Consider the following 27,567-nt stretch of genomic DNA (forward strand, 5'->3'; position numbering starts at 1 on the left):
CTGGCCAAAATGGAGAGCCCGTGATCTTCCGAAATTACTTGGTTTTAAGGCTCTCGCGAGAAGTGAGCACCGCTGTGGAAACCAGCTTCCATTACACATAGAGGACGGTTCAAGCGCCATCACAAAATAACTTAGTCAGATCTTTAAATCCCGTGTCTTAACAGCTGCACTTGCAGGCATACCGCACAGATCTGCTTGGTCCCCGTAATGAAACGTTCATCCTCACCACTACTAGGAGAAATTGATCATGGAACTGCGTTGCTGTGGAAACGACGGTAACCTGCTTCATTGACCTAGCAATATATAACGAAAGCTAACCCCGTAGCTGTTCGCTAGCTCAATTAAATCTTTTTTCTTTCAAGTTTAGCTAAGAGTTGATGTATTGTTTCCCATGATATAACTGGCTAACTAGGCTTCTGGTCATTGCTGATTTTGTTTTCGAGCAAGAAGCTTGTTAGATGTTGAACCATTAATGTAAGGGAAACTATCCCAGTGGGTACTGAATTTTTTTCGAGGTCGTCCTAGCCAACGATGATGCTCCAGGATGGGTCCATCCAGCTTATTTGCCTTACAGCCAGCAGTGGAGTCCCTCTATTTACGAGGGGGGTTTGGAGGCAGCTTCCTTTCTCAATAATCGGGTCCCTGAATGGCGTTCACATGTTTGGAGGTGGTCAGGGAGTCGCCTTGTCCTGCTGTGAAACTGAAAGCAGGGGGAAAGTGGTCTGGAGAGTTTTTCAAGACAGCGTGACGCTAATTGCTGTGATTGGAGGGCAGCCGACAGAATGGGGTTCAGAGGGAAGCGAAGAGGAACACTTCATGTTACAGCGTCTACTGGAAAACGTTTGGAGTTGCATGGTGATGGTACTTGGGTTAGATGAGCTGGCAAATGTAAGAAATGTGGAGCGGCTTAAGAGGGACTTGCGCTCGTGTTTCAGCCTCATTGATCAACTGTTGGATGATAAGCAAGAGGGCATCCTGGGTAATCTAACTCATTGCGCCGACTCCCTCCTCCCGACGAACCCCACTCTTCTTCAAGAGGCTGTTGAGGGCTTTGCTCAAGCTGCAGAAAGCCAGTTTGGCTGCCTCCTCCTACATGGCAGAATAGCAGCAGCAACTGAAATGTGGTGGCATCTTGCGCCACAGGAAGTTATACTTCTCACTGCCTTGATGCGCTCCCTCTCAGCCTCTGGATCTGCTTCTTGTGACTTCCCAGTTTTTCTTCCACAGGGCAGCCCCACTGTGGCTCATCGCCTTCTCCGTTTCCAGTTGCTTCCAGGGGTGGACGTATGCGTGATATGTGGCCCTACCCCTTCCCTACACAAAGCTGAGCGTGAACTTGTGGGTCACCTCTGGTCACCCCTAGTAGAGACCTTGAGAGACTGCCTGGCTGTTGAAGAGCACTGCTTACCAGGTTCAATATCCCTTCATCCTGACATTTTGGCATTTCTTCTAATCAACCGTGAAACACACCAAGCTCTGTCCTTTGTGCGGACAACAACTAATCCTCCTGACAGTGGCCCCGCTTTGCCCTCCAGGGCCCGCTGCTGGGAACTTCTGAAGCTGTTCTACACTTTCGGTGTGACACGCTACTTCAGCAAGAGTGTCTCCCCTAAGGAGAGAGCTCAGAGAGGCAGCATAGAAGACCTAGTGCAAGGATACTCTCACCAGCCTGTACAGTGCTATTTAGTGACCGATGAGTGTAAATGCTATGGACTGCAAACACCACAGCACCAACTTTTTATGCTTATCCCAATGTCAGTACCTACATTTGCTCTGAACACATTTGCTACACAAACTCTTTCTGATATAACTGCGGCCACTAGGTTCTAAGTACTTTCTTGACAGAGTGATTTTTTTTTTTATATTTATTTACTGTATATGATAGCTATTCACTAGGACTCTAACAATAAACCATTGCCACATCTTGCTGTATAGAAATTGTATGAAAATGTGTTTCACATTGTTAAAATAATTAGATTATGACCTCCAGAAGCACAAGGGGGAGCCAGTGTATCTCCCTCTTTTGTTTGGCTGGCCTGTTTACTCTGAAATTTAGTAAGATTCTGTTTTCATAGGGAAAAAAGGGTTTTGTATTTGCATTGGATTTTTTCACAGAATAAGAAAGAACCTTTTTTCAGAGGAAATATTTTTTCTGTTAAGTACATAATGACCAGTAAATGACAACAAATCCAATTTAAGTTTTTTGTTAAAGATGCAACCTAAATGTCTGAGTATTATTACACCCCTACTATTTATATGTTATTTACAATTAATGATATTAGAAGGGATAACTCTGTATCTAACAGTATTATCAGGGAGTGTGTTATATTAGAAGATTACACTGGGCTAAAAAAAAATGCTTGCTGTTCATTGTTTTCAGTTTGCTTTCTCAAAGATCACAATTGTAAAGACAGTGTCATAAAATATGTGCCACTGCAAACTACAAAAATTGACACTAATGAAAATAATCTTCTTGACTGACAAGTCCTTTCATCTTTAGTTCTTATATTTTTAAATGTCTGCTAATGAAGGAGAATTATATATGTTGTGTTTTTTTCTAGTTTCTATGCAATAAAGTGCTGGGTAAAAACAGACTGCTAATTATATGGTTTTCATATATGTAATATTTTAAAAGCAATGAAAAAACATCAACTTTGGCTGTATGTAAATGTATGTAAACACAGTAAAGTGAATGAACTTGAGCAGCTTCAGTAGTGTTGTCAGCGACTGTTAATAAAAGACACCTGATTATTAAATTACATCTTTGCATTGTGAATTGCATTCTGTAATTTGCATTGCTTTTACCAATTTAGCAATTTCAAGTTTAAAGGTATAGTGCATGATTAGCCCTACTCTTCATCTTACTGAGTAATAACTCCTGAGAACAACTTGACCAACTACATTTTTCTAATCAGTTATTAATATACTAGCTAAAGTGTTTTTTATCAAATAACATACATTAAAAATGACTCACATTAAAATGCTGCCTTGGCTGAATTTTGGTCCCTTGATGGCTTATCCTAGGTGGCACGGTTGCACAATGATCACTGCTTCCGCCGCACAGCAAGAAGGACCCCGATATGATTCCCACTGGGGGTACATGTAGTTTGCATGTTTGTAAGTTTCATCTCACAGTCCAAAATATGCAGAAGGTTTATTAGAAAAATTGCCCTAATGTGTGAATGAGTGAATGGTTAGTTGTCTCTGTGTGGCGCTGTGATTGACTGGCATCGGTTGAGGGTGTACCCCACATCTTGCCCAATGTCAGTTTGGATTGGCTTTAGCAATTCCATAATGAATGATTGAATGATGTCAGCTGTATGCGTTGTAAAACTAGGAATGTCAAGGATCATCACACATTTAGTGTGACCTGTTTCTGATCGAGTAGTGACTTTCTTCAAAAAATAAAGGATAACAGCCTCTCACTCAGATCAAACCCGACTGTGGTCCCACAAGATGGCAGCCTCATCCCAAATATGACATTAAAATATCTATAATAATGAACATATTCAACATAAGTCTCTAGAAAGGTTCTCCGTTTGGGCGGCATGGTGTCACACAGTGGTCAGCCCTGTCACTTCACAGTAAGAAGGTCGCTACTTCGATCACGGCGGGAGTTTTCTGTGTGCTGTTTGCATGTTGTCCCTCGTCTGCATTGGTTTCCTTCAGGTTCTGCGGTTTCTTCTCACGGTCTCAAAACATGTAGTAGGTAAATGGGAGGCTCTAAAATGGCCAAGGTGCACTTCACCTCTTGCCCAATGACATGTGGGATAGGCTCCAGTGAACCCGCCGACATTGATAGTGACATCACAGTTCTCATTTCTTCAATTCTGAAAACAGAACAGAGGAAGTCTCTTGGATGAGAGGTAAAAAATCCTACACTGAAATACAGTTGATACCACAATGAAAACTTAGATGCCATACCTATAAACATGTTATACATATTTAATACATAAAATGTCATCGGCGTTCAAGTCTGTGTTCCAAGATATGTGAAGGGCCAATTTAAACAAGGCTCATACTGAGAATGCCAGGGAACAAGGGTACGCTTGCTCAAGTGTCACCACCATGTGGGCCGAGCGCACACACCAGAAGCGTTCGGAAGGCTGAATGTGCAACAAACGGATGTTGCTAGGGCTCCCAGAAACACTCTGGAGTGTTTTTTCCACAGTTTGACGGAAACCCATTACCACCGCGGAGAAGTCCAAAGGTCTTGGCACTCCTCACCAGACAAGTGCGGTGGACACGTTGCGCAACTCAGTTTTATGCTTATGTGGAGCAACTGATTCGGCCGCTACGCAGTTTTCTGTTTCCCCTCTTTTATTATTATCATTATTATTTTTTGTCATTACACTTTACTTTCAACCTTTTTTAACAGCGCGTGAGGCATGTCAGCCATGCGAATGCACCTCCTGTCGCCCCGAAACGTCCGTCTTGTAACCCGGGGGCGAAACGAGTTGCTAGCCGTCAGCAGTGGAGCGCAGTGGCCCGGAGGTCCCAGGGTCCGTTCACTGACCTATCCCCTCCTATCCTCCCTTTTTTCCGGCAGAACCCTGTCAAGTCTCGGTGAAACGACACGTACCCCCCCAAGAGAGAAAATGCTCGTGAATGGAGTGGCCTCGAGGACGAAGGTGTTGACCATTGATACCATGAACCCTACAGTAAAAAAAGTGGAATATGCTGTGCGGGGACCAATCGTGCAGCGCGCAGTGGAGCTGGAGAAAGAACTCCTAGAGGTCTGTGTTGCAGCCGTCGGGTGCCACATCCTATGCAAATCACACTTTGGATCACATTTTCTTTAAACATCTCACATTTCCCGCGCTTGTTAATTAAAATGCCACTCGTTCTTTGTTTTCTTTACATCCGTTGACTCATGTCACTGATGTGCAAACTCGTTGTAGTTTTTGTATCAGACAAAATAACATTGCATTTATTATATTCATGAATATGAGTAATAAAATATTAAATCACATAAAAGTTTGTACAATATTTTTTCGACCCAAAGATTGTTTGCAAGACAAAAAGTAAAGTATGTCTCGACATGTAAGCACTTATAATTATTTGAAATGTTAATATCACGAAACTACCTTGCTGAAAGAATTTAGTTTAAGTGGTCTGATTCATGCCTATTTTTAACCCTTTGTCCACCTAGACATATACTCTCCCAAATAGAACATTTCTGTTATCATTTCTGTCCTGTGCTAAAGCCCTCATTTCAAAGTCCATAACTCAGTTATTCATTAATGAGGTTTGTTGCCCAATTTTTAGGCCACTTAGTCATACTGCATTTCATCCTTCTCTTCCTCTGTGATCTGCATGGTAAATCTCTGAATATCGACCACAGTCAAATATTTGTGATTGTAAGGGTTTCATTTTCCTGTTTGTTTTTTAAGATATTTTAAAAGGACAACGTTTAAACAAGATCGAGTGTGGTTTTTGTTCAGCACATAAATGTTACTGTGTGACTGATAGATGTCATTTCACTTTAACAGCAAAATCACAGATGTTACAGTGTACATTTTGGTTCATTTTCCATCAGGCACTAAACAATCACAAGAGTCATCGGGAAATCTATGTTAAGTTTTTAACTCTCCCTGATTTTTTGAATATTTCAATATATAATAATGAAGTTTTATTTATAATTAAACCTAGTGTGCTCTCTTAATAAGAAAGATGTCATATTTCATAGTTCTTAGCTGTCCTAAAATCGGACTTGCTGTTCATTTCTCTTTTCTCAAATGCACAGGCAGACCCCTTCCCCTTGCACTGTTTATGGTGATGTGGGAACCAGCTGCTGGTGTACAGAGTGGAGTATGGTGTGAAAACTGTCTCCCATTGAATAATTGCTCAGGAGGAGATGAGTAAATGAACAAGTTCCTGTCCAAGTTAAAGAAACAGCAACATGGCCATCAGGAACGGAATAGACACCTGTGACTTTTAAAGCAGATGGCTTACTGACCTCAAAGATATTCTCTGTTGTTCACTTCTCAGGCAGGAATTCTCCTCCTCTCTATGGGATGGTTATTATCCTCTCAGCTGAAAAGTTTGATCATGCATTGTCTGAATTTTTATTTAGAAGTTCAAAAAGCAGAAGGAATTGCATTTGGACTTAGTAGCTAATACCAATCATGATCAAGAGGGATGGGGCATTTTCAGTGTGGAATCGTATTTCCCCTCAAGACAAGAGAAGCACTTTAATTTCTTTGCTTAGTAGCTTTAGACAGCACCAGCTGTAGTCTTTTCAAGAATACAGGAATCAGTGAGGTGACAAAATGGGAATTAGGTCATGGAATGTTCCCACAGTATGTGAATCAAATTCTGCATTTGTATACACTCATGCTCTTCTAATGGGCCTCACTCAGTGTTCTGCTTGAAATATTTTCCTTTCATATAGTCTTAGGCCTAATTTTTCCTCAAGGTTGTGTGAACTGGTGCAAATTATGAAACACCTACAATGCTACAATGCTTAACAAGCTCATGAAAAAGGCAACACATCACAGGCCAACAAATGTGATATTTTTGAGGCAGATGCTAATTCTATATCACAAAGTACTTCTTGATAATACTGCATCTAGGAAATTGATTTCAAACACTAAAGAAATAAATGGAGTAAAATAAACATGTTGAATGTGAACTGTGAATAAACTGCATCAATATAATGAATCAGAATCATTTTTGTTCCAAGTTCGAGAGAACAAGGAATTTTGTTTCCATGTTGGTATTGCTCACTGTGCAGGGAAGGGAATAAGTTAGATAAGAAAATATAAAATAAAAATGTGAATGACAAAGTATCTTGTATTTTTAAAAACACAGACAAAAATCATAGTTTATCAATCCCTGCGGGGAAGTTCATTCTCTGTAATTGACCCATCATGGATGAACCATGAGCTGTCGACCAGCACCAGGGGAGCAGTTAGAGGTTCAGTGTCTTTCTCAACAACACTTTGAAATACTAGGAGGAGCTGAGAATTGAACTGGGAATGTATGGTTTCAAAGACAATTGCTCCGCCTCCATGTGTGTGCAAAATGATATGTACAAATATGATATGTACAAAAATGTGCAATTGTGATACAAAGTGCAGCTTGCAAACAAAATGTTCAGTGTGGGTATTTGGTTTCTATTTCTTGACACTGACTATTTTCAGTTCTTCAGAGTGACAGCGACAGTGACTTGAAAGTGTCCACAGTAGACATTATTTCTTTAGGATGGTGAGGAGGGAGAATGGGTGGGAGGGAGAATGAGGGAGCTTCTTCCACTGTCATCTCTGCAGTCTTCTGCAGGTTCAGCCCCCGCAACAGTGGACCAGCTGCTCTGCCTCCTGTCTGCACGCAGACTTGTCACCATCTCAGATTCGACCAACGACGGTCGCATGGTCCGCAATCTTCTGGAGTTTAACAGACGGTTTCCCTGAGGTGCAGTTGTTGTATAGAGGGATAAGAGCAAGGCCACTATTTCAACCTCCCTTTGAACTTAAGCATTGTTAGCGCTAGTGCTTTATCAGTGATGGATGTCACAGGCATTTGAGTGAAGACCAGGAATTTCAAGGATCCCACTGATGGGGCAGTCCCCCTGATGGTGAGATGTGATATACTCTCATATTATTGGTGGAGACGCCCCCATTGTTTGACCAATGGGAGAAAAGCAGCCTCAAGTTATTAAAAATCTGAGCAAGATTGAACAAGTCAAACGAACAGATTGTTTTAATACCCACAGGGTGTCCTTTTTCCCAATTTCTCTTGCGATCTCTTTATTTTTCCAGCTTCTAACTGCTGGCTTAATCAGCATGTGTGTCTCGATGGTTGTATGTTCACGTGCCGCATGACATTGCTATTTATCCCACATCATTGGTCTCAGCTGGCCAGGAGATTATTTTACTTTTCATTATTTATTTTAAATGTTTTTCAATACTTTTAACTGTTGCAAATGTTAAATGATTCATTTAAATGTTATATTACTGGCCAAGAACACCGTCAATATATTCCCCCATATCAATATTACATTTACTTCAGTATACGACTTAAAACCTCTGTGTAATGAAAGTTTATGTGTGTCAAAAGATAAATGGTTATTGACAAAAAAAGGTACTTAGCCAAAATTAGAACTTTGCTCCCATGTTTGTACATACTGTAATTTCCAGACTAATAGCTGCTACTGTACGCTTTGAACACTGCAGCTTAAATAATGATGCAGCTAATATATGGATTTTTACGGACTAACAAGATTCATGAGGCCAAAATATTTAGCCTCATCACACCAGATATGAGTGGTTTACACAAATGGCTTTGAGAACGACAATGAAAGAGAGGCTAAGGAAGTGTGTGACAGAAATTCTTTGGCTGGGTAATTCCAACACTGAAGAAGACAACTTTAGTGGTTTAAGTGGATACAGGATAAAGATGAAGATAGTGATCAATGACTTTTCATCAATGACCTAATTATTTTAGCATGGTCTGCTAATCAGTGTTAATCCAAATATGACAAAGACAGATATCAAATCTTGCATCTATTTCAAAGACACTTTGTGTATAAGCCATATAAATTATTTGACCACTGGGATGGTATATTTTAGTACATTTGTAGTGCTCGCATGTTATGCAACTGAGGTGCAACTTGTAAATATAGCAGCATCCATGTCTTGATTGTCCTCTGTATCCTTCAGTTTTAAATATGCAGAAATATGCAGTGATTACCCCTCCTGCTGACACCCCTGTACTTCTACCTCCAATGGGAGAAAGCTCTTTTTTAGCAGTTGGTTACCTTTGTTTCATATTTCCAGTGCCTTCAAATTCTCTTCTCCCTCAGTTTTCCTTATAGCATTCCTTCTTCAGTTCTTCTGTCATCTTCTTGATTATTTTTTAAAATTTCTGTCATTATTGTAATTCACACCCATTTTACATTCATTTCTATCTTATTTGTCAAGCCCAGTTAGTGCTTAGTGGATTAAAATGTGTTTTTAAAAGCTGTCTCCAAACAGAATGTTACATCTGTTTTTAAAACCTTCTCTGCCTGTGCTATTGGTTGGTCATGGTCTGTCTCTCAAACATTTCCTACATGTAGAAAGTGTAAACTTGCTTTTTTTCAGTGTCAAAACCACAAAAAATGATTTTAGAATCAGGACCCCAAGTCTTTGAATTTCAGCCCACATTAATAAAGTTATTAATGCCCCAAGGTCATTGCAGCAAGCTAATATTTTTATGCCTTTCTACTGCTGTAAAACAGACATATTCTTCTTCTTTTCCTTTCGGCTTTTCCCGTCAGGGGTCGCCACAGCGAGTCAACTTTCTCCATCTAACCCTATTCTCTGTATCTTCCTCTCTCACACCAACTACCTTCATATCCTCTCTCACTACGTCCATAAATCTTCTCTTTGGTCTTCCTCGGGACCTCTTGCCTGGCAGCTCCAATACCAGCATCCATCTATCAATATATTCACTACCCCTCCTCTGTACGTGACTGAACCATCTCAGTTTGGCTTCTCTGACCTTCTCTCCAAAACATCTTAACATGTGCCGTCCCTCTGATAGACTCATTCCTGATCCTATCCATCCTGGTCACTCCCAAAGAGAACCTCAACATCTTCATCTCTGCAACCTCTAGTTCTGCCTGCTGTCTTTTGGTCATTGTAAGTTTCTAGTCCATACATCATCACTGGTCTCACCACTGTCTTGTAACACCTTTTCTTTTATTCTGGTTGAAAGTCTTCTATCACATAGTACCCCTGACACTTTTCTCCACCCATTCCAACCTGCTTGGACCCGTCTCTTCACCTCTTTTCCCCACTCTCCGTTGCTCTGGACAGTTGACCCCAATTACCTGAAATCCTCCAGCTTCTTGATCTCCACTCTCTGTAGCCTCACCGTTCTACCTGAGTTCCTCTCATTCACACACATATATTCTGTCTTGCTGCGACTAACTTTCATTCATCTCCTTTCCAGAGCATACCTCCACCTCTCTAGATTTTCCTCTACCTGTTGTCTGCTCTCACTACAGATCACAATGTCATCCGCAAACATCATGGTCCATGGGGATTCCTGTCTAACCTCATCTGTCAGCCTATCCATAACCATTGCGAACAAGAAGGGGCTCAGAGCTGATCCCTGATGGAGTCCCACCTCCACTAGAACTTCTCTGTTACCCCTACGGCACACCGTACCAGTGTCTCACAGCTAGCATACATGTCCTGCACCAGTCTAACATACTTCTCTGCCACTCCAGACTTCCTCATACAATACCAGAGCTCCTCTCTTGGCACCCTGTCATATGCCTTTTCTAGGTCTACAAAAACACAATGCAGCTCCCTCTGGCCTTCTCTGTACTTTTCTATTAGCATTCTCAACGCTAATACTGCATCTGTAGTACTCTTCCTAGGCATGAAGCCATACTGCTGTTCACAAATGCTGACTTCTGCTCCCAGTCTAGTTTCCACTACTCTTTCCCATAACTTCATTGTATGGCTCATCAACTTTATGCCTCTATAGTTGCCACAATTCTGCACATCCCCTTTATTCTTAAAAATAGGCACCATCACACTTTGTCTCCATTCTTCAGGCATTCTTCTCACTCTCTAAGATCCTGTTGAATAATCTAGTCAGAAAATCTACCGCTGCCTCTCCTAGACACTTCCACACCTCCACAGGTATATCATCAGGACCAACTGCTTTTACACTCTTCATTCTCTTCAATGCCTTCCTTACTTCACTTTTACTAATTTGTGCTACTTTGTGGTCTACAATAGTCACCTCTTCTACCCTTGCCTCTCTTTCATTTTCCACATTCATCAGCTCTTCAAAGTACTCTTTCCATCTTCCCATCACTCTTCTAGCATCTGTCAATACATTTCCCTCTCTGTCCTTAATCACCCGGACCTGTTGTACATCCTTTCCATCTTTATGTCTCTGTTTCGCCAACCTGTATAGATCATTCTCACCCTCCTTACTATCCAACCGAGCATACAAGTCATTGTACGCCCTTTGTTTTGCCTTTGCTATCTCTATCTTTACCTTTTGCCGCATCTCCCTGAACTCCTTTCTGTTCTCTTCAGTCCTCTCAGTATCCCACTTCTTCTTCGCTAACTGCTTTCTTTGTATATACTCCTGCACTTCCTCATTCCACCACCAAGTCTCCTTATCTACTTTCCTTCCAGATGACAAACCAAGTACTCTTCTACCTGTCTCCCTGATAACACTAGCTGTTGTTGTCCAATCATCTGGAAAGCTCACCCTGACCACTCAGACCCTTTCTCATCTCCTCCCTGAAAACCATGCAACACTCCTCCCTTTTCAGCTTCCACCATTTTGTCCTCTGCTCTGCCTTTGTCATCTTCATCTTCCTTGTCACCAGAGTCATCCTTTAAACCATCATCCTATGCTGTCTGGCTACACTCTCACTTACCATTACTTTGCAGTCACTGATCTCTTTCAGGTTACCTCGTCTATACAAGATGTAGTCTACCTACGTGCTCCTACCTCTGCTCTTATAAGTTACCCTATGTTCCTGTTTTTTTCTGGAAAAAGGTATTCACTACAGCCATTTCCATCCTTCTTGCAAAATGTACCACCATCTGTCCCTCTGCATTCCTATCCTGGACACCAAAGCTGCCCATCACTTCTTCATCCCCTCTATTGCCTTCACCAACATGTCCATTGAAGTCTGCACCAATTATCACTCTCTCATTTCTGGGAATATTCTGCATCACTTCATTCAACTCATTCCAGAACTTCTCCTTCTTTTCAGATTCACATCCCACCTGCGGGGCATAGCCACTAACAACATTGAGCATCACACCTTCAATTTCCAATTTCAGACTCATAAGTCTATCTGACATTCTTTTCACCTCTAGGACGTTCCTTACGAACTCCTCCTTCAAGATAACTCCTACTCCATTTCTCTTCTTGTCAGTACCATAATAGTACAACTTAAAGCCTGCTCCTAAGCTTCGAGCCTTACTACCTTTCCACCTGGTCTCCTGGACACACAGTATATCCACCTTCCTTCTCTGCATCATGTCGACCAATAAATGCATGATCATTCTATATAACAAATAGCTTTCCTATGGTAGAAAGAACATTTTCATCTCAAACTCAGAGGTGCTCCTACCTTTAAATTTGGTCTAAAAACTCTCCTTTAATGTCATATTTTTTTTCTCCTCCAGCAGGCAAAAGATTGATGGATTCATCTCCCCCCCCCCCCCCCCCTCCCCTGCAACATGTCCTTTTATTTCCTCCACTTCATCCGAATTGTACTTGTCTCTCCTGTGAAATGTTTTTCTAGGTTTGTCTATTCTAATCTCTGGATGAGCTTTTTTTTTTATTGACTTTTTGGATACAGCCCCCCTCCCCCCATTTGCTAATTATCCTTCCTAGTACCTGTAAAATTCAGTATGTTACTTCTATTTTAAATGTTTCTCAATTCTTGTTTCTCTATAATAGTACCACCTTTGACACTGTTTTAGCTTTTTGTTGGCTTTTTGACTTTATTGCCATAGTCATTAGTCATCATTATATTTGTATCATTATACTTAAGTGTAGGCATTTTTACATTTATGGCCAGTATTCTTAGTGGTCATTGATATTCAAATATTTGTCTTGCATCATGTTTTATACAGATCACTCGAGCGAGTGATCAGGAAAGATACCGTATTTTCTGGACTATAAGTCGCTCCAGAGTATAAGTCACACCAGCCAAATAATGCATAATGAAGAAAAAACATATATAAGTTGCATTTGGGGAGGGGGGGGATATTTGATAAAATCAGAGACCAAGAACACCCATTCGCCTTGAAAGGCAAGTTGCAGTGTAATGTCTGAGTGGATGTCCTCAACGATGACAATTAGCTGGTTAAACCTTATCTTGATTAGACCAATTGTCACAATTTAAGCGACAGCGGCTCCAATGAATTTTCTCTGTCTCAGCACTGTCTCATCCCAAAACACATCCACAGCCAGTAGGAAATCACAGAAGTCTGAATATTCATCTAAAAAGTACTGCGGGGTTGTTACAATAGTAATAACAACAGAATAGAGAGCAACAGGCTGAATAGGTGTCTGGTATCTTAACGTTACATATTAAGGGCTATTCAGATAAGTTTAGCATAAACAACAAATCATAAAAGTCTCACTTAAAATCACTAAATCCGTTGAATTTTTCATCCTGTGTCACATCTGAGCAACTCCGCCAACTCTGGAGGTAGACGGCGTGCCGCTTTCTCTTCTGCGTGGGTGTTTTTGGGACATGGTTGTCCATGCTCTGATAGAGAGGTGGTTGTGTAGCATGAAGTGGTAAACACCATGAAGGTCCTCCCGTAAAGTCATTTATATTAGCCGCCTTGGCAACTACTTGGGCGTGGAGACGTAACTGCGCTGTCGACAAGCCTCTGCCGGCAACACGTTGTTCAAGCACCCATTTATGAACTTGTTCTTCGAGCTTTAGCCATCTTGCTTTTAGACTGCAAGTTCCTTTTTTTGCTTTCTTCATTGCAATTAGAGTATCCTCCGCTCTTTGCCAGCCCCTCACTAGTTTCTCAGTCACTCCAAACTTTCTTTCTGCCGCTCGATTAGCGTTTTCGGCTTCATATTTCTACCTGCAGTTTATAATCTGCAGACTATGATTTTCCTGACACACAAGCAGGGAGCGCACTCTCATGGCTGTCAGTTTGAAAATAATGCACATGTGAAATTTCTGTAGATATTTTAGTATGTAAGTTGCACCTGAGAATAATTCGCAGGTCCAGCCAAACCATGAAAAAAGTGCATTTTTTAGTCCAATAATATAGTGATTCCTTGATATCAGCTATCAAAAGACAAAAGTCCATCTAAAAACTCTTTGATCCTGTATCTGACTCCTCCAATAACTTCCCTTGTCAGTTAAAAAAGTACCCCAAACAATGATTGCCCTATCGATACTCTCTGTCTCTTCTGAAAAAGAAGCATTTTGAATAAGAGGTGAAATATCTTCAAGATCAGATGCCACAATAAGATTTTGAAAAGGATTACCCATGAGTATTCTGTTGTGACACCACTTGCTTACTGCTTGCTTACACATACTGTTTTGTAGACTTATTTTCAAAAGTTGGAATAGAAGCTCGTAGCTCCTGAAACAGGAGGAGTGGTTTCGATATGGATTATTCTTAATCCAACGTAGACCCACAAGATACATAAGATAGAATCATAATACAATATGTTATATTGTATTGTGTTGTGTAAAAATGTACTGTGTAATGAAATATTGGAGCTGAATAGGATACAGTTACAAAGCCCATAAAAATCATATAAATAACAAAAATGAACCTAAAAAAATACTTTTTCCCTCTTGTGTTTGTGCCTTGAAGGGAATGAAAAAACCTTTTGAAGAGGTCATCAAAGCCAACATTGGTGATGCACATGCAATGGGCCAGCAGCCAATCACTTTCTTTCGTCAGGTTTGTTCCAATGCGTTTCCCTTAACCTACTATAATGTGGCATCCCCATCTGACTTGCCATTATCTGTTTTATTAACTTAGTTATCATTTTCTATAAGTTGAGGTGATAAAAGTCAACAGCAGTGTTGACTGTTGATTCTGCATATTATCCCACCTCTGTTTGTTCTCTTTTTTTGTTTTCAGGTATTGGCTCTCTGTTCCTACCCTGACCTACTGAATGATAGCACATTCCCTAGTGATGCTAAAAGTAGAGCACATCGCATTCTGCAGTCCTGTGGAGGGAACAGTATGGGTGCGTATATTAAGTCCCCTAACACACACACACACACACACACACACACATTGGTGGTATATTGTGTCTTGGCATTTACTTTTTTGAAACAGTCTTTTGTTTTAAAGTTTCAGAATTCAGGGACATTAATAAAGAGCCATATTCAAGTTACGATACAATGACTATTACCAGAAACTATTCAAAAAAGAAAGTTGAAAAAAATATATCCCTGGTGGATATGCATGTGACAAGCTCATAACCATAATAAAATATTTGGAAATTGCACACATTTGTCATTTGTAGCAGCTGCCTTGCTGATGTCTCTATGAATCTCCCACAGGTTCCTACAGTGCCAGTCAAGGAATAGACTCTGTGCGTCAGGATGTTGCCCGCTATGTAGAGCGAAGGGATGGTGGTATCCACTGTGACCCAGACAATATTTACCTCACCACAGGGGCTAGTGATGGCATTGTGGTAACTTGAACATGACTTCTAGTCTTGCTGTTTTTCAAATTATTAATTAAAAAAAATGAATGACTGCTACATAGTACAACATAACAAAAATAAGCGACCCATATTACTCACATTAAACACTTTATGTAACATCGACTCTGGCACAAACCACTGAACTGAAAAAACTAACCATTTGGTTTGGAGCTGTTATCAAAACATTTTTTTAAATAACTGCATTATTTCTACAATTGTTACCAGAATTGGTTTAGAGATGTCCTTTAAGAGCACCCTGTTTTTCTCAGGTGGATTGTTGTGCTTTGAGGACAGTGTGACCTTTAGTATAGAAGTAGTAGTACCTTTAGTTTATTGTCACACACACACACACACACACACACACACACACACACACACACACACACACACACACACATATATATACATACATACATATATATACATACATATATGTATATATGTGTGTGTCTGTATATATGTGTGTATGTGTGTGTGTGTGTGTGTGTGTGTGTGTGTGTGTGTGTGTGTGTGTGTGTGTGTGTGTGTGTATATATATATAAAGGATATATATATATAAAGGATAAATTTAACAATAAGTACAGTGCAGAGCAAGACACTGAACCCCAAACTCAGTGGTCGGGAACCTATGGCTCTTATTGTTTGATATGTTACTTTTTTCAACCACTTAGTCACTTTTATCGTTTGTTTTATTGTTATTATTTTTATTGTTTCTTTTTCATCTTTTGTATATGTATATGTTTATACAATGTACACTATGTATCATACTTGTAGCAATAAGGAAACAAATACGCCTTTGTGGACAAAATAAGTTCTAAATGAGGGCATGGGTCATTGGTTGAACTTGAATGCATGTCCATGTAGAGAGGCAGTGCTCCAGCAACATTAGGAGACAAGGATGTTGAGTGTTCCCTTTCTCAGATACAGTGCAAAATGTGTTCAGATGTATGCAGGCAACACTTCTTAATGTGCTTGTTTTCTTAAGTCTTTCCTTTATCATATCTTAATTTTTCTTTTGCTTCTTTTCACTTCTGTGGTCACAGACTATGCTGAAGTTGTTGGTGTGTGGAGAAGATGAAACTCGCACTGGTGTCATGATCTCCATTCCTCAGTATCCCTTGTATTCTGCTGCTCTGGCAGAACTAGGTGCTATTCAGATTAACTATTACCTTCATGAGGAAAAGTGCTGGAGTCTGGACATCAGTGAACTGCAGCGAGCTTTGGGTGAAGCCCGGCAGTATTGTAACCCTCGAGCATTGTGCATCATTAATCCTGGAAACCCCACTGGTAAATATATTTTTTCACTAATAACAGGACTGCATTTTTCAAAATGTATGGTATAATGATGATAGTCAAAATATGGATTATTGAATCAACCTATTTAGGATTTTGATTCATTGTCCAGACTCTGGGTGATATTCAGTATTATAATTTTTATTTTCCAATCTTTTCATTGTCTTTAATGGACATTTACATAGTATGTCATCTCTTAAATTTTGTTGACAGATTTGTCTCCTTCATAGCTTATCTTTTAATATTCATAATTTTCAGCCTGATTCATTGCAGGGGATCCAGGGGGACGGACTCTTTATGAGTCCGTCCCCCTGGGTCCCCCCTGGGATTCATAGAGTCAATGCCCCATGCTTCATCAAATGCAAATTGTTTATCTGTTGTATGCCGTATGTGACAGTTGTGCTACAATAAAGAAAATACATATTTCAAAAATGAGCCACTCAATAGAGGCAAAAGAATGCAAATGCTTGGGTTATAATGATTTGAAACCTGTGCTAATAATGAGCCTTCCTCTTCTCCAAAGGTCAGGTTCAGAGTAGGCAGTGTGTTGAAGATGTAATTCGATTTGCAGCAAAGGAACGTCTTTTCCTAATGGCTGATGAGGTAATGTCTCTTAACTTTAAACTTCCTTATTCCAAGTTCTGTGTTGTGTACAGAATATCCTGAGATACCGTACCTAGGTGTTGATGTATTTGACATAGCTTCTTAATGTGTGGCTTCCACATCAGATACATAGAACAGAGTAACGATAAGTTTCCAAAGCCTGATGGAAGTAGTTGTATTCCATATCTACATTATCTGTGTGCAGTTTCCTGCTGACTTTTTAGAAATTTCTTAACCATTTTTATTTAGCCATTTTTTTATTTTGATTTAAGGCAATGTCTTCTTATATCACCATATCTCTTGTATGTTTAAGAGTGACTCACAATTTTCTCTTAGTGAGTGAGTGAATATCCTTATCAAATTGATTAAATAAATGAAAATGAAATTTAACTTTGCTGTCCCAAAAAGATAATGTTTTTTCTCAGACTGTAATCTGTCTGAATTTGAATTAAATAATTGCATGTCACAATTTTTGACATGATTATCTCTGGAATAGCATTATAGCATTATAATCATTTGCCAATATCAATTTATCTCTCAGTCAGTTTACTTTATTGTCTTTACTGCCATATTTTTGACAGATACAGAGGATTGAAATTGCATTCTAAGACCCACAGTGCAGTAGTAAGAAAATGCCAATATCACAGTCAACAAATTATGACAAAGCCAAAGTTATTGATGAAACCCAAAAAGGTAAAGCTGCAGTGATTTTAAAGTGTTTTCTTGTGAAAGTAGTTAAAAAAAAGTGCATATACTGAGTTCAGAGTACAGTGCAGATTGTGGAGGATGTGACCCCAGAGTCTGTATTTATGTGTATGTGTGTGTCAATTAAACAGTTCTTGCAGATGACGAGGTCAGATGTGTGTGCAACCCAGCCATATCCTTCATTCTTTCCTCCTTATACTAGGTGTATCAGGATAATGTGTATGCTGATGGTTGCCAGTTCCATTCTTTCAAGAAGGTGTTGTTTGAGATGGGGCCAGAGTTCTCAAATACAGTAGAACTGGCATCCTTCCACTCCACTTCCAAGTGTTACATGGGAGAGTAAGAATGCTCCTTTTTTTATACAGAAGTGTGTCACATTTTGACATACTCACTTATCTTACCTGCACGGCTAATATCAGGGACTAAGTTGTTAAGTTGGCATTCATATCTCCCCACTGTAAGTACCATAATTAAAGTACTGCATATGTGTATTATTGGCTATCGGATTTTCTTCAGTATCTCTTGTATTCAGCAGCACTCTAAAATCTCACTCACCTGTCCAGGTGTGGTTTCCGTGGAGGCTACATGGAAATCATTAACATGGATGATGAAGTTAAGGCCCAGTTGACAAAACTGGTGTCAGTGCGTTTGTGTCCACCAGTTCCTGGTCAGGCATTGATGGATCTAGTGGTCAACCCTCCACAGCCTGGGGAGCCATCGTACGAGAACTTCATAAAGGTATACAGAATCTCATGATTACAGTTGTGTAGAATAAATAATCCTGTTACGTGTTTTCAGTAATACATTTTCAGTAACACCCACAGCAGATTATCTAAAAAAATACTACAAAGCTGTTGTAGCATATTTAAATGGGGTAGAAAAAGCTAATGAGAAGGATCTTAGAAGTATTTGGATTTTTTTTTTTCATTTCAGGGAATTTGACAAGCATTCAAGCAAGTAGTAAAGGTAGCTTTTAAAATCACCCTCACATACAGAACTTCCACCTTACTCGGAGTGCTGTTGTTCACCTGCTTTGTCTGCACTGGTGATGTTTCACTCTGCATTATCTCTTGTCTGCAATCTCGAAGCTACTCTTGGTCATCTATGTGCAGCCGAATTAAGTCCTGTATGCAAACAAGGCCACCAGTAGCATCAGCAACACAAATTCAGTTTGCCAACTTCAAGGAAGATAAAAAAGGCAGGCTGAGGTAGTTGATTTATTGTTGTAAAAAATTTTACTTCTTTTCAATACCATGTAATGACAAATACCATTGTCTGTAAAACCATTCATTCTATACCTTGTGGTGTTTACATGATCACATGTCTGTGAAGGTTCTCAGTCATCCAGGCAATGGTGAATTCTTATCAAAATCTTCTTGTCTTGACAACTGAACTTGAATTTCTTCATGTTTCACCCTTCATCCAAGAGGCTTCTTCAGTTCGAATGACCCATGGGAAGTTTCTAAATATAACTGCCAAGTTTTTGGGCAGGTCTAGGTTGTGGTGGCTTGTTGTGTAAGCTGAAGAGTTGATCTGCAGGTGGTAGGGGGGTTGTTATGCTAAAGGATGTCATTCATTGGAACAAAAGAGCAATTTAGTGGGATTAACTGGATTGGAATTTGAATTGGTAAAGCTGAACAAGGAGTGAGCCCTGTTGGATCACATGAAGTGAGGCTCATGTGGATGTTACCCATGGTTGGTTCTGGTGGTAGGCTGTTGTAATATGAAGTAGATCAGCCTCAGATGAGATTAATAGATCATGAGACATGAAAGATACTCTCCGCATCATCTACCTTCCTAACTTCTATCTATTTGGACTAGTTGTATCTGACAGCTTATTTTTCATAATAATGATGATCAGTGTCTGTTTTCAGCCCTGCGATTGGCTGACAACCAGTCTAGGGTGAAACTCACCTCTCGCCAGCTGGGATAGGCTCCAGCATCCCCTGCGACCCTAAGTGTAGGATAAGCGGTGGATAATGGATGGATGGATAGAGTGACTGTTTATCATGTTTCAAATTTCTCTCAATTTGGGTTATTATCCCTGATTCATTGTTCAGCTTCACCCTCTATTAAAATAATTTCCCTTTATTTTGCTCTTTCTTTCAGGTGTAGTACTCATGAACAGACCACATTTAATTTGAAATGTGATACGAATGTCATGAAGGTTATAGATCAGACAAAAAATCCTCCATATGAGAATCAGTGGGATCAATTGGGTATGCAAGTTGATTGACACAGCGCATTTTAGAGTAGAGTTTTTCTCTGCATGCTAGACCCAAATACTGAAAACCAAAGTTATTTATGCGTCCTGATTCTTGTTGCATCTTTTGAATTCATATTCTTCTCATAATCCACACTCTCCACCTAATTTCCAGGAGCGCACAGCAACTCTAAGTGCCTTAGCGGAGAAGGCCAGGCTGACGGAGCAGGTTCTAAACACTGTACCGGGAATCAGTTGTAATCCTGTTCAGGGTGCCATGTACTCCTTCCCTCGCATAACAATCCCTGAGAAAGCTGTGAAAGAGGCCACGGTCAGTCTTCCTCTTCTCTTACTTTCAGCTTTTCCCTTCAGGGGTCACCACCTTCTCCATCTAACCCTATTCAATGTATCCTCTTTTCTCACACCAACCGACTTCATATCCTCCTTTACTTCATCCATAAATCATCTCTTTGTTCTTTGTCGAGACCTCCTGCCTCGCAGCTCCAATTTCTGCATTCGTCTGCCAATTATTCACTGTCTAAGTCTGGCTTCCCTGACCTTCTCTCCAAAACAACTCACGTTGTCCCTCCGATTGATTCATTCCTGATCTTATCCATCCTCATCACTCCCAAAGAGAACCTCAACATCTTCATCTCTGCAACCTACAGCTCTGCCTCCTGTCTTAGGCCATACAGTATCGCTGGTCTCACCACTGTCTTGTACACCTTTCCTTTTATTCTGGCTGAAAGTCTTCTATCACATAGTACCCCTGACACTTTTCTCCACCCTTTTCAACCTTCTTGAACCCGTCTCTTTACCTCTTTTCCACACTCTCCGTTGCTCTTGACTGTTGACCCCAATTACCTGAAATTCTCCAACTTCTTGATCTCCACTCCCAGTAGCCTCACCGTTCTACCCAGGTGCCCCTCGTTCACACACATATATTCTGTCTTGCTGTGGCTAACCTTCATTCATCTCCTTTCCAGAGCATACCTCCACCTCAAGATTTTCCTCAACCTGTTCCCTGCTCTCACTACAGATCACAATGTCATCTGCAAACATCATGTTCCGTGGAGATTCCTATCTAACCTTATCTGTCAGCCTGTCCATCACCACTGCAAACAAGAAGGGGCTCAGACTTCATCCCTGATGGAGTCCCACTTCCACCTTGAACTTCTCTGTTACACCTACAGCACACCTCACAGCTAGCATACATCCAGTCTGTCATACTTTTCTGCAACTCCAGACTTCCTCACATAGTACCAGAGTTCTTCTCTCAGCACCCTGTAATATGATTTTTCGAGTGTGATGCAGCTCCCCTGACCTCATCTGTACATACATATCAGCATTCTCAAAGCAAATACTGCATCTGTAGTATTCATACTGCTGCTCACAATTGCTGACATCTGCTCTATAATGACTGCAATTCTGCACATCCCCCTGATGGGCACCATCACACTTCTCTGGCTGGATTAACAGGATCTTAGAGAGTGAGAAGATGCCTGAGGAACATTCATCCACCGGTATATCATCAGCACCAACTGCCTTTCCACTCTTCATCATCTTCAATGCTTTTCTGACTTCACTTTTAGTCACTTCTTCTACACTTGCCTCTCTTTCATTTTCCTCATTGATTGGCTCTTCAAAGTACTCTTTCCAACTTCCCATCACTCTTCTCACATCTGTCAATACATTTCCCTCTCTAACCTTAAACACCTGAACCTGCTGTACATCCTTTCCATCTCTGTCTCTCTGTTTTGCCAACCTGTATTAGTCATTATCTCCGTCTTTACTGTCCAACCGCGCAAACAAGTCATCGTACACCCTTTGTTTTGCCTTTGCTAACTCTATATTTGCCTTATGCTGTATCTCCCTGTACTCCTGTCTGTTCTCTTTAGTCCCCTTAGTGCCCCACTTCTTCTTTAATAAACCGCTTTCTCTGTATATACTCCCGCACTTCTTCATTCCACCACCAAGTCTCCTTATCTACTTTACTTCCAGACGAGACATCAACTACTCTCCAACCTGTCTCCCTGATTAACACTAGGTGTAGTTGTCCAGTCATCTGGAAGCTCCCCCTGACCATCCAGAGCCGTTCTCATCTCCTCCCTGAAAATCATACAACACTCCTCCCTTTTCAGCTTCCACCACATCGTCCTCGGCTCTGCCTTTGTCCTCTTGATCTTCCTTGTCACTAGAGTCATCCTTTAAACCACCATCCTATGCTGTCTGGCTACACTCTCACTTACCATTACTTTGCAGTCACTGATCACTTTCAGATTATCTCGTCTCTGTAAGATGCAGTCCACCTGCATGCTCCTACTTCCGCTCTTATAAGTTACCCTATGTTCCTGTTTTTTTTCTGGGAAAGAGTATTCCCTATAGCTATTCCCATCCTTTTTGCAAAGTCTACCACCATCTGTCCCTCAGCGTTCCTTTCCTGGACACCAAATCTGCCCATCACCTCTTCGTCACCTCTATTGCCTGCACCAATATACCCATTGAAGACTGCTCCAATGACCACTTTCTCATCTCTGGGGATATTCTGGATCACTTCATCCAGCTCATTCCAGAACTTCTCCCTCCCCTCAAACTCACATCCCACCTGCGGGGCATAGTCACTAACAACATTGAGCATCACACCTTTGATTTCCAGTCTTAGACTCATAAGTCTATCTGACATTCTTTTCACCTCCATAACATTCCTGACAAATTCCTCTTTCAAGATAACTCCTACTCCATTTCTCTTTCTGTCAATACCATGATAGTACAACTTAAAATGTTCTAGCCTTACTCCCTTTCCACTTGGTCTCCTGTAACACAGTATATCTACCTTCTTTCACTGAATCGTGTCAACCAACTCTACTACCTTTTCCTGTTGTTGTCCCAATATTCAAAGTCCTTATTCTCAGTCCCAAATTTGTTTTCATCTCATGTTTTGGCACAAGTTTTCCGCCGGATGTCTTTCATGACGCAACCCTCTGCATTTATCCGAGCTTGGGACTGGCTCATGGAGACCCTGGCCTGTGGCCCCCTGAGGCTAATTCAGGGAGATACTAACCTATGCCCCCCTGAGGCTGCATTAGTCTTTAAGCTAAAATATTTATGTGATTCAAGTTGACCTGTATTACTCCCTCAAATAAAATCACATTTATCCACAAGAGAAATTAAATTGGAGTTTTCACAAACAAGGTTAAACAAGTGTGCTATTAGTTCCGATGTATCATTTCAGTATAAAAGCTGATTCATCAGAACTGTCCTCATCACTGACAAACAAAGTAGAGACTACAAGCTCTTTCTTGAAACTGTGTCATGTATTCACATTATGCTCCATCTTGCTCAAAAGGTTTATTCTCTTCTGTTAGGAAAACAGACAACAACCAGATATGTTCTACTGCATGAAGATGTTGGAGGAGACAGGGATTTGCCTTGTACCTGGAAGCGGCTTTGGTCAGAGGAATGGAACTTACCACTTCAGGTTTTACACCTTCATGAACTCTGATTTGCTATTTATTCAGCAAACTGTTACCTAAAAAGAAGTGTCCTAACTTTGAAAAATAGACCTTTGGTCTTTGAAACTTAAGGCATGTAGCTGAAGCTACAGTATTTGTGTAGTCAAAAAGACATAATTCAATTTTACAGTCTCACAGTAAAAACACATTAGTTTATCAAAATAGTTTGGTCAATCAGTTATCAGACATCAAACACAATAGGAATTGACTCTCACTGTCCCAATCATGACAGATTTGAAGAAACTAAACGTGACAGTTATAACAATTTTGAAGATGATGTCGAAATTAACTGGGGCAGTCTACTAATGCTAGGATTGGTGTGATAGTGTCTCAGTTTTTGGTGTTATTAAACTTCATTCATAAAGTGCTACAGCTAAATTTCTTAAATGTATCACAGGTGATAATAATCACTATAATAATTTTGTCAATTTTCATTCCACAGGTTATTCTTTACAGTAGTCTGATTTAATATCTGATTATATAATTTCAAGGAACGCTGTCAGACTCAATCATAGAGATGTTAAAATTAAGAAGGAAATGAAAAGTAGACTGCAATGAAATATTATTCAAAAAGATTTAACAATTTGATAGTGCGTGATTATTAATTTGTATCTTTGGAAGATAAGGGATTTTGGTAAGTCGAGGCAACCAAAAAAAGCATTTATTCATAATCAATACTGCTTATCCTGCACGGTCACCAGTCAATCACAGGGCCACATAAAGGACAGAGAAAAACAACAATTGACTCCTACTGCATGATTTTGGACTGTGAGAGGAGATCGGAGTACCTGAAGGAAACCCATGCAGAAATGTGGAGACCATGTAAACTCTACATGGCCCCTAGTTAGAAATGAACCAGGGATCTTCTAGCTGTGAAGCAGAGGCTTAGCTAAGGCATTGGTGCCCTCGGTTAAATCCATCATTAAGAAATGGAAGGTACTTTTCTAAATCTGCCTAGAGCTTGCTGTCCTCACAAATTAAAAGATAGATAGCGATGAAGACTGGTAAGTGAGGCCGCCAAGACACATACCTTCCTCTTAAGGTGCTGAAATCTTCAGTGACATACCACAACTGTTGCCCGGATTCTTCATCAGCTGCACGGTTATGGGAGAGTGGCAAAGAGAAAGCCACTGTTGAAAAAAGGTCACTTGAAATCTTGGAATTTTCTTTCAGATACAATTGGAAGAAGGTTCTTTGGTCTGATAAGACAAAAATTGAGCTTTTTGGCCCTCATGTCTGATGAACATCCAAGATATCACCACATGACTTATTGTTTTTTGCTTCACTGCCTGTCAGTCCCTCATCCAGTATACCCGGGGGGGGGGGGGATCTTTTAAACTTCAGTCATTAACTATATGATATTTCAGTCTTGGAAGTTTTCCCAAACTTTAGGTTGGGGAGCTGCAGAGCTATGGAAGACACTCATGAAACACTGGGGACTCTATCCATTCTGCTAGTCAACCGATGGCAGCAAGGATTTTGACCTACCCTACTATCAATGCATCTGGTTGACGTTTGCTCCCTTCTTAACTGAAGTTTCTCAATAGTACAAACCCAGACTATAGCATATCTGCCACCCTTTGCATCATCAAGTCCTGGCTTGTCGATCACATCCTGGTTCAGTGACTAGGGGTTTAACTTTCCCACGTGGACCACAATACAAAGCTGATGGGAATGGGGACGGGAAGTGGATTCTGCTTTTATATTAACAAAGGTTGGCGCACAGATGTTACAGTGTCATTCAGTCCTCCCTTGGAGACAATCTTTCTAAACTGCAAGCCCTTTTATTAACTGCCAGAGATCCCATTTATCTTGGTCGTTGCCTAAATCCTGTCATAATCATGTTTGAGTGAGACTTTACAACACCAGACCAAGTAGGTAACTAAGATGGAGCAGAAATATCCAGATTCCCTGCTCAGTATTCTTGGGGACCTCAACAGCGCAAACCTCAGCCCCAAACTCCTAAAGTACAGACAGATGTTGAGTGTCATAGTCTGACAAGGTACACAGTATTAAAGGATGGCTATTACTCTGTCCCTCATTTAGCTTTGGGGCTTTCAATCACTTAATGGCTCATCTTCTCCCAAATCAGAGGCAGGAACTAAAGTCTGCTAAGTAATTATTGAAGACTGTGAGGCAATGGATCACTGAGTAAAAGCAGGAACTTTAGGCCTCCTTTGACTGACTGGAATGTCATCAAGGCTGCAGCAACAGACCTGAAAGATTTCACAGATAATAGGACATCCTACATCTTTTTTGTGAGAACATTTGTGTGCACACCAAGACGTTCTGCACAAAGAACAACGACAAACTTAAATAACATTGCCAGGCCAAGATGCATGTATCTAGAGGCGGGTTAGAGTATTGTACACAACCAGCCCAGAAACTTACTGACCAAGGAGTTCAGAGCAGCAAAGACATGCTAACAATACAAAGCACATCACCACAAATACACCATCTCCACTGTGAAGTACTGTGGTGGCAACCTCATGCTCTGGGGATGCTTGTCAAAAAAGCAATATTAAATTGACCATGTATCTGCCCATACAATCATTGGGCAGATAGATTTGAGCTGTAAAATATTAGATTAGTAGCTTTGCTTCCTTTATAGTCGATTAATTGTCTATTATTTGTTTGTTTTTTTAATTTTAAAGGCGAGTCTTTAAAGATTCAGGGCTTTATTCTAGAGTCGTAAGCTTGTTTCTCTCTTTCTTCCCTAGAATGACCATCTTGCCTCCAATCGATAAACTCAAGGTTCTTCTCAACAAAGTTAAGGAGTTCCATCAGAAATTCACACAACAGTATTCCTAATTTTCAACATTATTCTTCTTTGTGCTTAAAGGGAAAATGCCAAACACAGAAAGACAGAATCAGCTAAGTCAGAATTATCATGTTTAGGAAGTGCCTTCATGTCAGCTCTGTGTGCTCTGTGATGGTGCACTACACCTTTTCTCATGTTGACAGTCAAGGATGGTAAACTAGGCAACATTTTGTGTCAAATAACAAACTGCAAAGAGGTTCATTTAGAGGTGTGACAGTGTTTGTGCCAGGAAATTGTTTTAATTTGCATTTGTTTTAGCTTTTAAAGATGGAAAGTATGTATTAAAATAGATGTAAAGGTACATGTAAAGTCATGTGTGCTATGCATAACAAGGTGGACTGAAAAGAAACTTTGCTGCTTTAAATCTTCACTTGTTAACATATTCTCTTCCTGCAAACAGTTTATGACAAAGAGTATGCAGAAAATTTCCATTGTCTGATGATTCAGAAACTGTTTTGTAAATCACAAAATAAATTCTCCAACTTATTGATCTCCACTCCCTGTAGCCTCACCATTCCACCCGGGTTCCTCTCATTCGCACACATATTCTGTCATGCTGCAATTAACCTTCATTCCACTCCTTTCCAGCACATACCTCCACCTGAAGAGTTTCCTCAACCTGTTCTCTGCTCTCACTACAGATCAATGTCATCTACAAACCTCATGTTCCAGGGAGATTCCTGTTTAACCTGAACCGTCAGGGTGTCCATTACCACTACAAATAAAAAGGGGCTCAGAGCTGATCCCTGATTGAGTCCCATGTCCACCTTGAACTTCTGTTACCCCTACAGCACACCACACTACTGTCTCACAGCCAACATACATATCCTGCACCACTCTAACATACTTCTCTGCCACTTATGATTTCCTCATACAATGGAGTCCCTACTGCTGTTCACAAATGCTGACTTCTGCTCTCAGTCTAGTTTCCCCTACTCTTTCCCTTCATTGTATGGCTCATCAACTTTATCCCTCTATAGTTTGCGCAATTCTGCCCAGCCCCTTATTCTTAAAAATGGGCACCATCTCCAGTCTTCAGGCATCTTCTCACTCAAAGATCCTGTTGAATAATCTAGTCAGAAAGTACCGCCATCTCTCCTAAACACTTCCACACATAGCAGGACTAACTGCCTTTCCACTCTTAATCCTCTTCAGTGCCTTCCTCACTTCCCTTTTACCAATCTGTACTACTTTGTGGTCTACAATAGTCCCCTCTTCTACCCTTGGCTCTTTCGTTTTCATCATCACTTCAAAGT

General features: G+C 40.5%; 2 protein-coding genes across 5 annotated transcripts; both read left to right on the forward strand.

Moving 5' to 3' along the window:
* The first annotated feature begins 58 nt into the window (after positions 1-58).
* On the forward strand, positions 59-26,793 carry gpt (glutamic--pyruvic transaminase). 4 transcript variants are annotated; one of them, XM_086172734.1, is made up of 12 exons: positions 59-275; positions 4,550-4,736; positions 14,328-14,417; positions 14,601-14,709; positions 15,029-15,162; positions 16,218-16,461; positions 16,991-17,070; positions 17,978-18,114; positions 18,339-18,513; positions 20,154-20,309; positions 23,344-23,456; positions 26,211-26,793. In XM_086172734.1, exons 1-12 carry the CDS (start codon positions 208-210, stop codon positions 26,299-26,301), a joined length of 1,584 nt encoding a protein of 527 aa, XP_086028860.1. In that variant the 5' UTR covers positions 59-207; the 3' UTR covers positions 26,302-26,793. The 4 variants fall into 4 exon arrangements, with proteins under 4 accessions (XP_086028860.1, XP_086028862.1, XP_086028861.1 ...); XM_086172736.1 differs by lacking the exon at positions 59-275 and adding an exon at positions 3,850-3,866; XM_086172733.1 differs by lacking the exon at positions 59-275 and having other exon boundaries at positions 4,235-4,736.
* On the forward strand, positions 286-2,757 carry fuz (fuzzy planar cell polarity protein). The gene has a single exon (XM_086172737.1). It carries the CDS (start codon positions 532-534, stop codon positions 1,828-1,830), a length of 1,299 nt encoding a protein of 432 aa, XP_086028863.1. The 5' UTR covers positions 286-531; the 3' UTR covers positions 1,831-2,757.
* Positions 26,794-27,567: the final 774 nt, after the last annotated feature.

Source organism: Fistularia commersonii, chromosome 25, assembly GCF_037954325.1.
Source record: "Fistularia commersonii isolate RoL2024-O1a breed Wild chromosome 25, RoL_Fcom_v1.0, whole genome shotgun sequence".
NCBI classification, from domain to species: domain Eukaryota; kingdom Metazoa; phylum Chordata; class Actinopteri; order Syngnathiformes; family Fistulariidae; genus Fistularia; species Fistularia commersonii.

Excerpts from the sequence above, each read along its gene's own strand:
- gpt (XM_086172733.1), top strand. The coding sequence starts at position 4,389 with ATGTCAGCCATGCGAATGCACCTCCTGTCGCCCCGAAACGTCCGTCTT. Across the intron at positions 14,710-15,028 it reads CTGTGGAGGGAACAGTATGG|GTTCCTACAGTGCCAGTCAA; the intron begins GTGCGTATATTA and ends AATCTCCCACAG. Across the intron at positions 16,462-16,990 it reads TAATCCTGGAAACCCCACTG|GTCAGGTTCAGAGTAGGCAG; the intron begins GTAAATATATTT and ends TCTTCTCCAAAG.
- fuz (XM_086172737.1), top strand. The coding sequence starts at position 532 with ATGATGCTCCAGGATGGGTCCATCCAGCTTATTTGCCTTACAGCCAGC.